Source organism: Chrysochloris asiatica, unplaced genomic scaffold, assembly GCF_000296735.1.
Source record: "Chrysochloris asiatica unplaced genomic scaffold, ChrAsi1.0 scaffold00393, whole genome shotgun sequence".
Classification (NCBI taxonomy): Eukaryota; Metazoa; Chordata; class Mammalia; order Afrosoricida; family Chrysochloridae; genus Chrysochloris; species Chrysochloris asiatica.
The window spans coordinates 143,281-159,020 of NW_006408911.1; the positions used below are offsets into that span (position 1 = coordinate 143,281).

The window sequence follows — 15,740 nt, forward strand, 5'->3', positions numbered from 1 at the left end:
TGGTTAGCAGTCAGCCACTTAATCGTTGCCTCACTTGGGTTCTTTTCCATAAAGATTGTTGTTGTTGTTGTTATGCGCTGTGGAGGCGGTTCCAACTCATAGTGACCCTATACAAGATTTCCGAGGCTGTAAATCTTTACAGGAGCTGAAAGCCCGATTCCTAACCACTATGCTACCGGAGCCTAAAGATTACAACTAAGTCCTATGCAGCAGTTCTATTTTGTAACACAAGGGGTCCCCATGAGTCATGATCTACTCCACGGTGGTAGCAGCGGTGGTTATGTGCTGCGGGGGTAAGGGGGGGGGGGGTCGGTTCCATTTCATAGTGACTCTCTATAGGGTTTCCGAGCAGAAAGCCTCATCTTTCTCCTGAAGAGCAGAGGTAGTAATGATGAAAACAGCCAACAACAGTGTTTGAGTTTCTCAGAGGCACTGGTCCCTGTTTGTATGTTCTTTCAGACAGTCAGTCATTCTGGGGCAAGTTCAGTAACGAGGAAACAGAGGCTTCAGGGAAGATGCTTCCCCCAGAATTACAGTTAATTAGAGGTGAGGCCAGGATCTGAGCTCAAGTCAGTCTGGTTCTAACAAGTTTCTAACCAATCAGGAAGAGGTTCAGAAGAGGTCCATAGAGGTCAGTCCTCAAGGTATGGATGGCAAGTAAATCTGTCCAATCACTGCCCCTGGAGCAGTCAGCAGAGGGGCCACACTGTAGGCAATGATGACACAGGAGATCAACCAAAGACCACTGATGGAGTGCCTGGCCCACTTGCCACAGGCCTCTAATCTACCAAGCAATGCTGCAGCAAATCCTACTCTGTCCCTTCTCCCAGATGGACTATCTAAACATCATTTAACAACAACGTCCTGGGGCTTTCTATTGCCGACAAGATGGGTTCCTCCCCACCCATTTGTCTTCTCACTTCTGGAATACCCAGCACATTGCTTTTGATCTGAAATCTTTCACTATTCAACCACCATCACCTCTCCCACTTAACACACACACACACGTACACAAGGGAGTGGAGGGCAAGCTCCGTTGCCAATGTCTACCCACACCAGGAAGAAGATTCAATGATATCCCACTGGCTTCACACTCTAGGCCACCCTGAATTTCTGGTCCCCAATCTTTTCTCAACCATGACTACCATCTTTGAGTTCTCCCCATGGCCAAAAACCCTGCAAAATGGCCTTTATCTCCCTAACAGGTTCACAGTGGCCTTCTTGGGGTGGTCTCTCCCTAAAGCAGGTGCACCTGGCTCATGTGGCTCTCCCTGTCAAACAGGCCTTTGTACAGGCCTCTCAGGCCGCTCCACTATGGGTAGAATAAGGGTGGTCTCTGGACCTGGATGCATCAAGTCCCCTCACTCTTGGGATCCAGGTTCTCCAACCTAAGAGTTTGAGAGAGAGGGTCCTTCAGAGGGCTTTTGGGTTCTGAGATCTGTCCCATTTGTTGGCCTGAGCTGGGCCCTCCAAAATGAGCCTTTGTCTCTGTTTCCCCTCACACACTTCCACCCTGCCTTCACTAGCGTCAGGAGCTGGGAGACGCACAGTGATAGATCTTGGGACGGAGCATGCCACCCACTCAGATTGTCAGCACCTGATCTGAATGCCCAGAAGTCGTCTATGAGGAGGAGCCTCTGTATCCTCTCTCTTCACCCTGCAGCAATCCTCTGTGCACCTGAAAGCCAGCTAGAGACCTCTGGGAAAACAGCTACTGAACCTTCCTTTGTTGTGAGTTTCACCCTTGCCTTTCACTCAGCTCCATGTAGTTTTTCAGCCTTGGATCTGCTGCATCTCAAGAATGGGCTCCAACAAGTCTCAAAGGCTCTCCTCCTGGGGCCAGGTGTCAGCTTCATCTCCCCTAAAGCACCAGCATGTCCAGTGGGTTCCTTTCCATTACAGATAAATCAGCTATCTTTAAAACTCTTTGGCATAGGCCACACCTGACATGACCAAGCGGGGACCAGTTGAGGAGTGTTCCTGAATTCCAGGATTCAGCCACTTTCCTTTCCATCAATAGACTGTTTATAAGAAATGTGGAGTCCTACAAAGGGGTCTTGAAAATCATCTTCCAAGTATAGGGCACTTTCTCCAGAGAATATAAACATGATACTCCTCAGCACAGTCACGGGAGGTTACATTACCACCTTTCCATTCTCCAAATTGGTGAGAGAAAGTCTATGGAGTATTCTTTCAAAAGCAGTGTCTGAGAGCCACATTATCCCTGCTTACCAATTCTCCAATGAGGGCTGCAGCCAATCTGACAAAATGATCAGATCACAGGCAAAGATGGCCACCCCATAAACAATGTTATCACAGAGATACTCCCAAATGCAGTAGGTAGGCTGTGAACTGAAATTCACCCTGCCAGGTACACAGAAAATACCCATTTCTTTATTTTCTTAAATTAACTTGTTTCTGTCTCTGAAGCCTGCCCCTCAGCATGATAATTATTCATTTTCGGTAATTACTGGCTCCCAGGTGGTGTGTGATGGCTCATCCATCCATGCTGCCCAGCCTCATGGTCCCTCAGACACATCAGCGCCATTGGATTCCCATCTCCTTTGAAGCGCAGCATCCCCTGAGAATGCTTAAACGCCCCACCCCCACCCCCAGAAAAGGAATTCTGAAGTTAAAGCACTCTTTCAAACTTAAGAAAGGCTTGAAGATCAAAAAATAGATAAATAATAATGGCTAACATTATTAAATTCTTAGTATGCCTGGGTATGTACATAGAGAATAGTTGGGGCAATCCAGCATCCATAGTAGAAATTCCTGAAGATAATCAAAGACTACATGGAAGGGGATTGTTGTTAACTGCCGTCAAGTCAGTTCCAACCCATAGCAAGCCTGTATAGGGAGAAATACATTCTCTGAATTTGAAAAGCTTGAAAGTTTTTTTCAAAACGGTCATCTGTTACCAGGAAATTTTACTAAACACAGACCTTTGCCTGGTGAAAACGCTGCATTTTAATGATAAGAAGGTTGTACCTATAAGGAACAAAGGAGAATCTGTTTAGCATCAGACACTTCTTGCACACCATATTGTTTTCAAATGTCTTCCTTTGTGCATTTGTGCAGAGTTCCCTTGAGTTCCCAATTTCTAATTCACACAGCACTTTCCTGATACCAAAAGGGAATGATGTGACCTTCTTTGAAAAAGCAATATATGGTATGAGAAAGTAAACCTTCCTTTAGGAAGCAAACTCTCTTTCATTAAAAGGAAATGAAGACAACAATTGGACCCACACAGCCTTTATGGAATCACCAACATGCTATAAATCCCCTTTTCTGTTGATGAAAGAAGCTCAAGGATATAACCCAAAGAGCTATGTTGTTGTTGTTGTTGTTGTTGTTGTTAGGAGTCATCCAGTCAACATCGACTCATAGCAAACCTGTATGGGTTTCTGAGGCTGTAAATCTTTGCAGAAGAAGAGTAGTAGCTGGTAGGCTCCAATCTCCAAACTTGAGGTTTGAAAGTTATGTTGTTATTGATGCTAAATGCCGTTGAGATGGTTCCAACTCATAGCAACCCTGTATAGCATTTCCAAGGATGAGTTTGAAACGTCAATGTTGTGGTTCAAACTGACCTTGCAGTCCAGATCCCACAGCACCACACCAATATTTGGTTGGACAATAATCAGTCATACCAAATAATAAAGTATCTATTTCCTATTGCTACTGTGATAACTTACCACAAACTTAACACAAATTTATCATCTTACAGTTCTAGAGGTGAGAAATCTGTAATTATTGCCCCTGGGCTAAAATCACAGTTATCAACAAGACTGTTTTCCTTCTGGAATCTGTAAGGAAGAATGTTCCTTAGCTTTTCCAGTTTCTAAAACTGGCCGTTTTCTCTGGTTCATGGCCCCATTCCTTCATCCCCCAAAGCCAGAGTGTCAGACCCTCTTTTGCCCTCCTCTTCCACTTTTAAGGCCCCATGGGATTACGTTCAGGCTACTCAGTTGTGGAGTTGACTCTAACTCATGACGACCTCATGTATGTCAAGAGTAGAACCGTGCTCCATAGGTTTCTTAAAGACTGTGTTTTGTGTTGTTGTTTTTGAAGTAGATCGCCAAGCCTTTCTTTCAAGGGTAGAACTCAAACTTCCAACCTAACAGTCTGCAGTCAAGGGTGATACCCAGGGGCTCCTAATTCAGGATAATCTTTTTTTTTTTTTTCCTGCTTCCTGGTTAAAGTTTCTGACAGAGGCTTATTTTCTCTCCACATCTAGTCTTCGGCCTCCTTAGCCTTCTTTGCTGAAATACCAAAAAGGCAGGCTTTGGGGTGGCATAGAAGACTGAAGATGCCTTCAAATCTTTCTTTTCCTGTATAATGACCCGTTTTCTGATTGTTGACGCTGTACATGGACACCACTGGTCCTATCAGCAACGTGGCCAGTTTGAGTTCTTCAGTAATGTTATCTCCCTTCTTGGGCTTGAGGATACCCAAGAGATGAGCTTGGAGCAGTGCCTTCAGCCGCTGTGTATTGGCATGCAGGGACTCAATGGATTGCTTCACTTCTGGGAATTCATCAGGATTCCAATGGGCCGTCATGTCCACCTCTCCCAATATCAAATTCCTGCCTAATCACATTTTGAGATGATCACCGCACTGTGGGGCACCTTCCTACGTAAAGGACGGAGCTTGTGTCTGCGGATCTTCTGCACAGGGTCCTGCAACCATGAGAAGTGTGGCCAGCTCCCACCCTCATCTACCCTCAGCACAGACATACCTCCGGGAGGTCAGAACTATGCCAGCGTGGGGGTGAGTGGGGACTGTGCCACTTTGGTGTCGTTTGGTGCCTGGGTTCAGGTGGGTTTGACTCCAGGTCTACGAAACCTGTAAAGGCGGCTTTTAAGCAGTCACCGTGAACCCAGCTCCATTAAGGGCCCCCATGAACTAGTTCCAGACTGAGTGCTCTGAACGTAGACACGAAGACCAGTAAGAACTCCTTCCACCCAGGACCAGGAACCCTGCCTTCACAGCACTTCCACTTTGTGAGTTTCTTGAATTGCAGGAGCCCACCTTTGTTTCTCCCCTCCGGGTCCAAGAACTGCACTGTTTGTTTTTATAAATAGTAAAACCTCACAATGTCCCGGAGACAACAGGCAGTCTTAGCTCACACAAAGAAACAATAGTGAACAACTCAACAAATGACCAAGATGCAGAGCCAGAAGACATTTCTCAGGAAGAACAGGTAATAAACCAGCTGAAAAATAATTCAAAATAATAATTATGTAGTCTCAAAGGATCAATAGAAAGATCAAAGAAAGCAAGGAGAACACAATAAAAACTTTAGAAGAATTCAGGAAAACACTACAAGAACAGACAAATGCAAACTCTAAAACAATACAAAACCTACAATTATATCTCCAGGAGATTAATCTAAGATCTCAGAAATGGACAATACATTGAAAAGGCAAAGCAATGGAAACCCTTATTAATGAGCTCGAAGAGAAACTGCTCAATACTAGTAGGCTAGAACAATCAGAAACAAGAATGAAACAAAAAACAAAGAAAGCCTAAGAAGTATGTAGAACATCATGAAGTGGAACATCTTACAGTGACTGGATTCCAGAACAGAAAAGAGACAAGCACAGAGAAAACTCTGTGTCAGAGTTGTTAGAAGAAAACTTTCCTAACATCATGAAAGACAAGAAGATAAACATATAAGAATCTGAATGAACCCCAAATAGGATAGATACCAAAAGAAAAATCACCAAGACATATCAGAATCAAACTTTTCAAAATCAAAGACAAAGAAGCTGAGAGCAGCTTGGGAAAAACGAAAAGTTACCGACAAAGGAAAACCAGTAAGGCTTAGCTCTGATTTTTCAGCAGAAACCATGCAGACAAGAAATCAATGGAATGACAAATACAAAACTCTTCAAGAAAAAAAATTGCTAACCACGAATCATATACCCAGCAAAGCTGTCCCTCAAATGCAGTGACAACATTAGGACATTTCCTGATTAACAGAAATTAAAGCAATTTGCAATGACTAGATCAACTTTGCAAAAAATGCTACAGCGTGTTCTTTGAACTGAGAACCAACAACAGCAGACAACCAGTCTAAGATTACCATTCAAGACAACACCACCCAAAACTCAATCCAGATATAGAAGTATTTAAAGTAAAACAAGCGTTGTTGTTGTTGTTAGGTGCCATCGAGTCGAAACTGACTCATAGCGACCCCATGCACAGCAGAACGAAACAATGTCTGATACTGGGCAAACCTCACTACCACTGCCACACTTGAGTCCAATGCTGTTGCCTGGCCAATCCATCTCGTTGGGGGTCTTCCTCTTTTTCTATGAACCTCCATCTTACCAAGCATGATATCCAACGACTGTTTCCTCCTGACAGTATGTCCAAAGTATGAGAGATGAAGTTTGGCTATCTTGGCCTCTAAGGAGCACTCTGGCTGACCTTCTTCCAAAGCAGATCTATTGGTTCTTTTGGCAGCCCACAGCATTTTTAGTATTCACCTCCAATACCATTAATTCAAAGGCATCAATTCTCCTATGGTCTTCCTTATTCACTGTCCAGCTTTTGCATCCATATGAGGTTATTGAAAATACCATGGCTTGGGTCAAGCGCACCTTAGTCCTCAAGCTGACAAACATACAAGACTGAAAATAGGGAACCAGAGATATCAATATCAACTTACCAAGCCAAAAGAGGGACTAGTCAAGTAGATTTCAAGATAAAACAGACTGTTTAAAGCAGGGAAATTTTTTAAATTTTTAAAAAGAAAAACAATATACCCGTACATCAAAATAAATAAATCAGATTTAGATTTAGTTAAGCATTAACAGAAATGAAAATGACAAGAAAACCCACAAACCTGGAATAAGAAAAATGTGGTACACAGAATTGAACAGCACCACAGAAAAATGACAGCGATCAATTCATAACTATTGATAATTATACTGAATATATATGGATTAAATGTACCAGTCAAGAGACATAGAGTAGAATGGTTAAGAAAGCAGGATCCTTCAAAACACTGTTTACAAGAGGCATGTCAAAAAGAGAGAGGCAGCCTACATGACCATCAACAGGATGGTTAAACAAACTTTGATACACACATTAGAGTACTATATAGCGTCGAATAATGATAAATCTAACACCTCACAACATGGTTGAACCTAGAGGACATTATGCTGAATGAAATTAGTCCATCACAAAAGGACAAACATTGTATGAGACCAATGTTGAAAAGTTTAAAAACAAAGTTTTCTTGATTAAAAAAATCTATCACAGTTCCAGGGGGAGGGAGAGGGAAAATTATTCATGGGCTAGAGGGTAGACACATTAACATGAGTGACAGGACAGACAATATAAAACAAGGGGTAGGTTAGCAGGGGAAACGTGAGGGTGGCAGGAGATGCGGAGGGAAATGCAATAGTTAAAAGCGAATAGTGGTAAATACTGTTAATGGTACATGCTGGGGAATGCAACCATGTAGTGAAGCAAAGTTTAGTGTTTGTTGAATGCAAAATTGATCTGTTCTGTAAACCTTCACTGAATTCACAATTTAAAGTTTTTATTTAAATCCGGCTTAAAACATAAAATCTCTGTTAAAAATTCTGATACATGTTCTGGATAATTACAAACAATCACAAACCAAAGTCAGATTAGAGATTAGTGGTGACTCCCACACGTGATTAGTGTTAATAGCAGGTGTAGCTGAATGAGTTTAAAATCACTCTCAGGTTTGAAGCTAAAAAGTTCAATCTTTAGCCTCCAGGAAAGAATTCGAAGGAAATACTGGTTTTAGTTCCAACTGTCACAATCCAGTGTCCCTTCCAAGGAAGGTCACAACTCACCAGCTTCTGGGAGCTGATAAACCTAAACGCAATGTCAACTTTGTGGCGCTGTAGCAGAAACACTATGCAAAGAGGGAAACTGAGGGTCAGAGGTAGGAAGGGCACTTTTCACCATACATCTCTTAATATCTTTTGTTCTTCGTGCCACCTGCAAATCTATTCAAAGAATAAACACAGAGTAAACCCTCTTTCTACCAGGTTCCAGTGGAGAAAGGCCTGCTGGGGCCCTTCATCTAGAATCCCAGCTGCTGATCCACAGCAGAGACACCCACAAATATGGAGGGGCTGAGGAAGATGGACGTTAAGAGACACCAAACTTCCTGAATGTCCAAAGGTCCCTGAGAAAGGAAAAGAAAGGGCCCAAATACTGCTGGGTAATAAGAGTCTGTATTTAAATAATTCTTACAAGGTGAGTGATAGAAAATGTATTGCATGATGCTCAACAATCAAAATCAAGAGAAGATGCATTATGTACAAACATTAATGCAATTTTAGAAGACTAAAGATTTGACTGAGTATAGGGGGAAAATAGTCTACTTGTGCTCTCAAAAAATGTTACAAATCACTAGAAAATATAATCCAAGTAACAGACAATAAAAAACTACAAAATATTTGTATAAAACTAGCACAATAATCGTATGTTATGTTGTTGGATAAGTGCTGTTGAGTCATTTTGACTCATAGTGACCCTGTATAGGATTTCCCAGGAGCGGCTGCTGAGTTTGAACCACTAACCTTGCAGTTCAAACCAACCTTGAGGCTGAGAGCTATGGCGTCACTCCAGAATTCCATGTAAATTATAATTTCAACAAAATTGCAAATTTGTTAAACTTTCCTGTAATTTGTCATTAAGAAAAACAAAATCAGACTGGATCAAATGTCTAACACCAAGGTACACATAATAAAAGTTAAGAGAATTTGCTCATACAAGGGTGCTGACATTAGTAACAAAATGCTTTGCTCCACACACGGACTCCAGGATGCGCAGGCACTAGGTGAGTTTAAAATTCCCCAGGGTTTGTCACGTCTGCTTCCCAAGCAGCTAAAACAGTTTCTTAGACATCCAAGATTTGTCAGCAGGAGCCAATGCCAGGGACAGCGCCTTAAGTTCTACTTGTCTCTCTCATCTGTGTTCCCAAACCCTTCAGTGTGAACTCTATCCTTTCCAACCCAGATGCCAAACAAATTAAAGATTTATATGTTACCTAAACCCAGTTGTTCTACACAAGTCAAAAAGTATTGCTACTAAGGTCACCATTCATGCACATACTTGTTTATTCCAAAGCAGGTTTAAAAATGTCTCTGCATCTGAATGGTAGCACACAAGTTCTCTCAGTAATACACTTCAAAACAAGGTCCCATCAAAACAATACCTTCTCAACCTTTCTGCTCGGCCAGATCAAGACAGAAGTCAGCCAGTAGGTTATGACAACTCTTTTGGAGAATGGTTTCAAAGAGGTCAGCTTGATAGAATTTTCAAAGGACACATAACAAATGCAGGGGCTTATGAGAAGTTAAGTTTTAATAAAATGGAAAACTGCATTGGTGAGGGACAAAGACCAGAATAGTTGTATGGAGTATTTTTTGTAAGAGCAGTCCTAGACAATTTTGTTGGGCAACCTTACCCCATCCACCCTATAGCCCTGATCTTGTCCCTTTAGACCCTTTTGTTTCCTAAGCTCAAAGAACACTGAAAAGAAAACACAACTTGAGCCCCTCAAGGATGGCAAACTGCTGTTTGGACTTTCTTCCAGGATGGGTTAGATACATGAAAACACCACCTTCAGAAGTACATAGACTTAGATGGAGTGAGTATATGTTGAGAAACCATGGCTGCAAATTTTGGTACTTTTTAAAATAAAAATTTCTTATTTTGTAGCAGTACCTTTTACTTGTTGTCAAGTGCCGTCGAGTGGATTCCAACCCATAGCGACCCTGACCTTTTTACTTACCTGAGTGTAATTACAATGAGAATATCACACTACTGATTAACTTCCACAACAACTAACTACTTGTTCAACTTCAACACATGTGATGGACATATAAAATCAACATTTGTTGGTAAAATTTTAGTATATTGAGCTACATAGTAAAGCATTTGACCTCAAAACACTGGAGAACTAGAAATAAACACGAACAAATTTCAGTTACCTTCCCCCTTGCCTGATCCACTGAGTAAGATGATAATCTTGATCATTTTTAAAAATAACTGAAAACTTGGCACTTGACGAAGAGATAAATCATCTGAAAGGATTGTAGTAAATCGAAAGTGATGAAAACAGTCTATACATATAAACAGAAAACCTCACACCACCTGTCTTCCTGTAATTAGTCAGAGTGAGCTTTGTATTTCCCAACACACCACTCGTCAAAGTAACAATGAAAACTTATAATAATAAAGCTAAAAGGTAAACACTTAAATAAGAATTCATAGTCCAAGCAAGTAAGAATCTTTCAACTTTTATTTCTAGGGTACATTCATCTGGAACTTTTTTGTTTCTTTACAATTTTCCCCCTAAGAGAAATGAATACAGTAAAAATATAATCCAACTACCAGTAATGTTTGTAACCAGAAAAGAATCTAAAATCTCTGGTGTGATATAGGATTTTTTAAAAAATATAAATTCATACCAGAAATAAAGCCTGAATATTCTCTTTTCTTTAAAAATATAAATTTTTCCTTTACTCTTCCATGTAAATCTTATCATCAACCATTTAGTTCTAAAGTCTACCTGGCAGTAACAACACTGTAATGTTGCTTATTTTCTGCTTGGTATCCTGTTCTGTACTGTCAACCAACTAATAACTGCAGAAGTCTTCAAAATGACATGCCACTAGGTTATACAAAGATTCAAGCTATACTGACCATAAAAATAAAAACAGTTTACCCATTAGCAAACTGAAATGTACTTAGCAAATTGTATTTCATTATGTTTATGAAACTATAAATATATAGAAAGCACTTTTGCCAACTGTAAAAGGTCTAATGGAGAACTTTTTTTTAATTTGTTTTGACTGGAAAGGCTGACTGAGATGTGGCATCAGGGACACGTGGCTGGGTAAAATATCATCCTTTTTTTCTGGAACTACTTAGATTTCTGGGGGAAATAGCAATTGCAAATAACTTGGGGTATAGATGCAGGTATTTTATAAAGGTTGACTGGTTTGCAACAACATGCCTTTTTATTAAACTGAGAATTAAAAACAAGGGCAAAAGAGGAGTTTTTTTTTAAAAAACCAGTATTTTACCCCAGACCGAAAAGTCTGAGTATCCGTTTCCAGCAAAGAATAAAAAATAAGTTGGACGTTTTCTCTCCTGCTTCTGACTAGGTCCTTTCTGCAGAGTTCCATTACTTGAATTATAATCTAGTTTTAAAATAGTATTTCAACATAAATAGTGTAGAGATTTAAGAAGATCATTAAAAAAAACTAACTATAAACATGTACCCCTTCCTTCTACTTCGAAATAAGCAGCACCATGCATAACAATTTTGGGGGGTATTAGAGATACACAGAAAGCTAAGTAAAGAAGTTCCACAACAAGTAACCTCTGTGAGGGCTTTCTTTTCCTTTACTTAAAAAAACAAAACAAAACAAACTAAACCCATTGCCATCAAGTCAATTTCACTCATACCAACCTATAGGACAGAGGAGAACTGCCCCACAGGACTTCCAACACTGGAAACTTACACAGGTGACTACTGCATCGTTTCCTTGGGTTCAAAGTGTCGCCCTTGCCACGGTGGTACACCAGTGCCCCTTAAAACAGGCACAGAAAAGCTTCTGTCCATGAGCCACCTACAGAAACTAAGTAGGGTGAGAGAGAGAGACCCAGCAAAGAACTGCAGCAACTTTGTACCTAGGCTTGGGTGATCCAAAGAAAGTATCCTCAACTATCGAAGGGTGAGCAAACTGACAAGAGGGAATGGGTTTAGGCTGCTTTGCCTTTTTAGGCAGAGCTGAGGAGTCAGGCATGCTGTAAGAGGCTGTCATAGGCAGCTGTGGAACCTCCTTCCCTAGAGCTTCTGAGCAACCCCCCTATGGCTCTCCAGGAGCAGGCTTAGCTTAGCATGGGGAAGGGGCCCTCTGATGCACTTACTCTGTTCTTTAGTGCCCTCTTTTCCCCAAGAGAATATTCAGGCCAATTTTTTGTGGGTTTCTTTTATTTATTATTATTTTGCATTAGTAAAAATTATAAACTAGCAATTTGGAATATCTCAAATTCTCATATTCTTATGTTAGTATATGATACTGTATCTTCTAGTAAGAACGTAGAACTTAAATGCCATTTATACAACAGTCAAACAAGCTCATGTTACACTTTGATGACTTCATATTATTAAAACTCAGCAATATGTAAAAAACTGTTTTTGCCAAGATTTTACTATACTGGACTTTAATTTCAATATTCTATATAATCAAAGGTCATTTATATTGAAGTAACATGCCTTCAGGTTTTCTACATACAACAAAAGAAGATTTCAAAATATACACATATTTTTAGCCCAGTTCACTCCCTCTTACATCCATACCTTCAATCTAACATTTAAAATATAAATCAAAACTATCAAATGAAACACAGTGGACCAAGTTAACAGTATCACTTAAACTAAACAATAATGAAAGAACAGGCTAGCATTAAAACTCAAAAAATAAACAGATTCATTGACAATCTGCTCATATGTCTACTGTGTTCACAAATGACGTTCACATAGAAGTGATCCCACTGTGGTAGACATCTCACTCATTTCTTGTTTTCTCATTCCATGATCCATGTCTTCACTATTTTTACTGAGGCTTAGCCATTGATTATATACCCTAACAGCAATGATTGTTAAATGCACAGCCTATTCCAGAATCAGCATTATGCTCCCAACCACTGTTTTCTGTGCTCCCTGAATTATAAAACAGTCCAATCTTTTAGTAACATAAAAATGAAAGAGTTCAGATCTATTCGTACACATTGTGCATTAAATGTTAGTAAGTTAAGACAGCAGGTGGAAGAAAGGTAGAGAGTACAGCTAAATGTTTTCCAAACAATTCCATTACATCAGACAGTATTGTCAGTGACATATACTTATTTTAATCAGATTAAGAGGAATAATGAAAAATAAAAGATTACCAGAGTCTGTATTAGTTTCTTAGAGAAGCTAACAATAAAATGTTAAATATACATGTTTCTATATTTATTTGAAGAATCTTTGGTAGCAACTGTGTATTTTTTCCATATTATAAGACTTTTGAAAAGAAATGTCAAAACTTCACTAATCAGCATCTGAAAGATAAATTAGGGTGCTATTGTTTTGGTTTTCCGTGAGCCTGACTATCAACTTGCACTACTCACGCATTTAAGCATCTGTTAAACTTATGTACATACAACATGAGAGACTAATGCTACGAAGACATTAGACAGTAATGAGAATAATGACAAAACATAACAATTACAACTGTTCTGAAGTGATTTATTTTTAAATTATAAGATTTACAATGCCTTGATTACTCAAAATAGCATAATAGAAATAAAACCAAATCAATAAACTGAGGGTAAGAAAACTTAAGTTTTCCTGAATATCAGTACTTAAAACATAAGCATCTCATGTCCCAACCATATCTTATTTAGAAAGTATATTAGTTTCAAACATTTCTCTTGTGGGTTTAATTTCCCATTTTCATTTTTTGTGAATGGTAATGTAATTTATTTCAGATCCTATTATACCTAGGGTTTATACTGCAACAGCAGAAAATCTCACATGTGCAATCAAATGAGGAACTGGGGCATAGCGTAGCTTTTCACCTTTTGCCGCAGACAGAAATTATACACTGCATTCAGTACAGTAGCTTACGTTATATTAACCAGAGCAGAGAGTTTAGTATACTTATTGCAGTTTTGGTTTTTCTTTCCCTTTGAACTGAACCAGCTGAGCTTCTGGGCAGATCTATTACTGCTGTGGATAGTATGACTGCTGTGGGGGCTGAGGGAAGGGGTATGAAGGCTGCTGGGGTCCTGGGAAGGGAGCCTGTCCAGGGCTCTGGTGATACACTGGTGGATATGGCATATTATACTGGCCGTATGCATAAGGATTATAGCCCATGGGCAAGGGCATTTGGCAATACCTGATGGGGAGAGGAGACAAAAAGAAGGAAACGTATTATAAATCAAATATTAGAGAATGAAGTATACTTATTCTAAAACCAGTTTTCTGTTGTTGTTTTTTAAAAGAAAGTCATTTTCTCTATTTTGCAGTCTGTTAGAGAATGCTGTATTGTTGTTAAATGCCACTGAGTCAGTTCTGACTCACAGCAACCCTCTATAGGATTTGCAAGGAGCGGCAGATGAGTTTGAACCAGCAACCTTGGAAGTTTAAATTGACCTTGAGGGTCGAGTGCCTATCCCATGGAGCCACACCAGGACTCTTAAAGAACAGTTGAGAGAAAAAAAGAGCTGTTTCAAAATAACTGTTACAAAAAGCAATCCTATGCTGTTAATAACTGAAATATTTAATAGTATCCAGAAAACAATACTGTTGAATAAAGCAATACTACACACTTTAATATTAACTGCAAATACCTATTTATCTATCTAAATGAGGGGACTTCAAAAAGTTTGTTAAAAATTCCATTATCTTTTTCAATGACATTTTCCACCAACTTTTTGAAACTCCCTTAAATATCTTCAGGAAATAAAAAAGAAGCCCTTCATTTTAAATAATATAAATATATTCCCTTATTTACAAGATTTAATATTTACTATGTTGTTCTGGTAGCGTAGTGGTTACGAATCGGGCTGCTAACCTCAAGGTCAGCAGTTCGAAACTACCAGCGGTTCCACAGGAGAAAGATGAGGCTTTCTGCTCCAGTAAAGATTTACAGCCTCGGAAACCCTGTGCAGGGTCACTGAGTGGGAAACAACTCCACGGTACTTAACAACAACAATGTTGTTATTGTTGGACTCTGGGTATGGCACTGCAGGATCAGTACAGGACTGCAAATCAGAAGGTTGGCAGTTCAAAGCCATCAGCTGCTCCTTGGAAACATTATAAAGGGTCTCTGAGTCAGATATGACTCGAGAGCACTAACAATACCAACATGTTACTGTTGTTCAGTGCCGCTGAGTCAGTTTCAACTCATCATGACCGTTATAGGGTTTCTGAGGCGTGGATGGTGAGTTTAAACTGCCAACTTTGTGGTTAGTAGTCCAGTGCTTATCTTATAGTGCCACATCAGTACTCCAACATTCATTACAATGTACACAGATTTACTGTTTATAAAATTCTATTATCTGGAAGATAGTGTGTTTGGGCACATCTTAAAACGTAGTGAAATGTCTAGAGTTTCTTTAGAATAAAAGATCACCACAAAGAAAACTCATCTTGGAAAAAGCATTATTTCCACATTTAAATAAATTTCTGTTAAAAGTTTATAAAAATGCCAAGATTTCCAAGTCCAGACAAATAAACAGGATTTCATTAGTCTTGCTACAACTGCATTCAAAAAAATCACCTAATAAAGATGACTACGGAAAAACATAAGCAGCTCTGGTAGCGTATAGTGGTTATGAATCAGGCTGTGAACCACAAGGTCAGCAGTTCGAAACTACCAGTTGTTCTGTGGGAGAAAGATGAGGCTTTCTGCTCCTGTAAAGATTTATAGCCTCAGAAACCCTGTACAGGGTCGCTATGAGTTGGAACTGACTCCACTCCATAAAAACAAACAACAACTCCGACTCCACTCCATAACAACAAACAATAACAACAAAGCACAGAAAGTAGAAAGGGATAGGAAAGAAGGACGAATGGAAATGGTAAACATTGGGAGAAAGTTGGAAGAGCACTGCTACCTTGGGGGAATTACAATCAATGTCACAAAATGAAATATGTATGAATTATCTAATGGAGAACCAGT

General features: G+C 39.7%; 1 protein-coding gene across 2 annotated transcripts in view; it reads right to left on the reverse strand.

Annotated features, from left to right (window-relative positions):
• Positions 1-12,896: 12,896 nt before the first annotated feature.
• PDCD6IP (programmed cell death 6 interacting protein) overlaps positions 12,897-15,740 on the reverse strand; it is an 85,253-nt gene continuing 82,409 nt past the window's right edge. The window contains exon 18 of one of the 2 annotated variants that reach the window (XM_006876588.1): positions 12,897-13,952. In XM_006876588.1, the coding sequence (XP_006876650.1) occupies positions 13,778-13,952 (175 nt within the window). In that variant the 3' untranslated portion in view covers positions 12,897-13,777. The remainder of the gene's footprint in view (positions 13,953-15,740) is intronic. The other variant, XM_006876587.1, reaches the window with a different exon arrangement.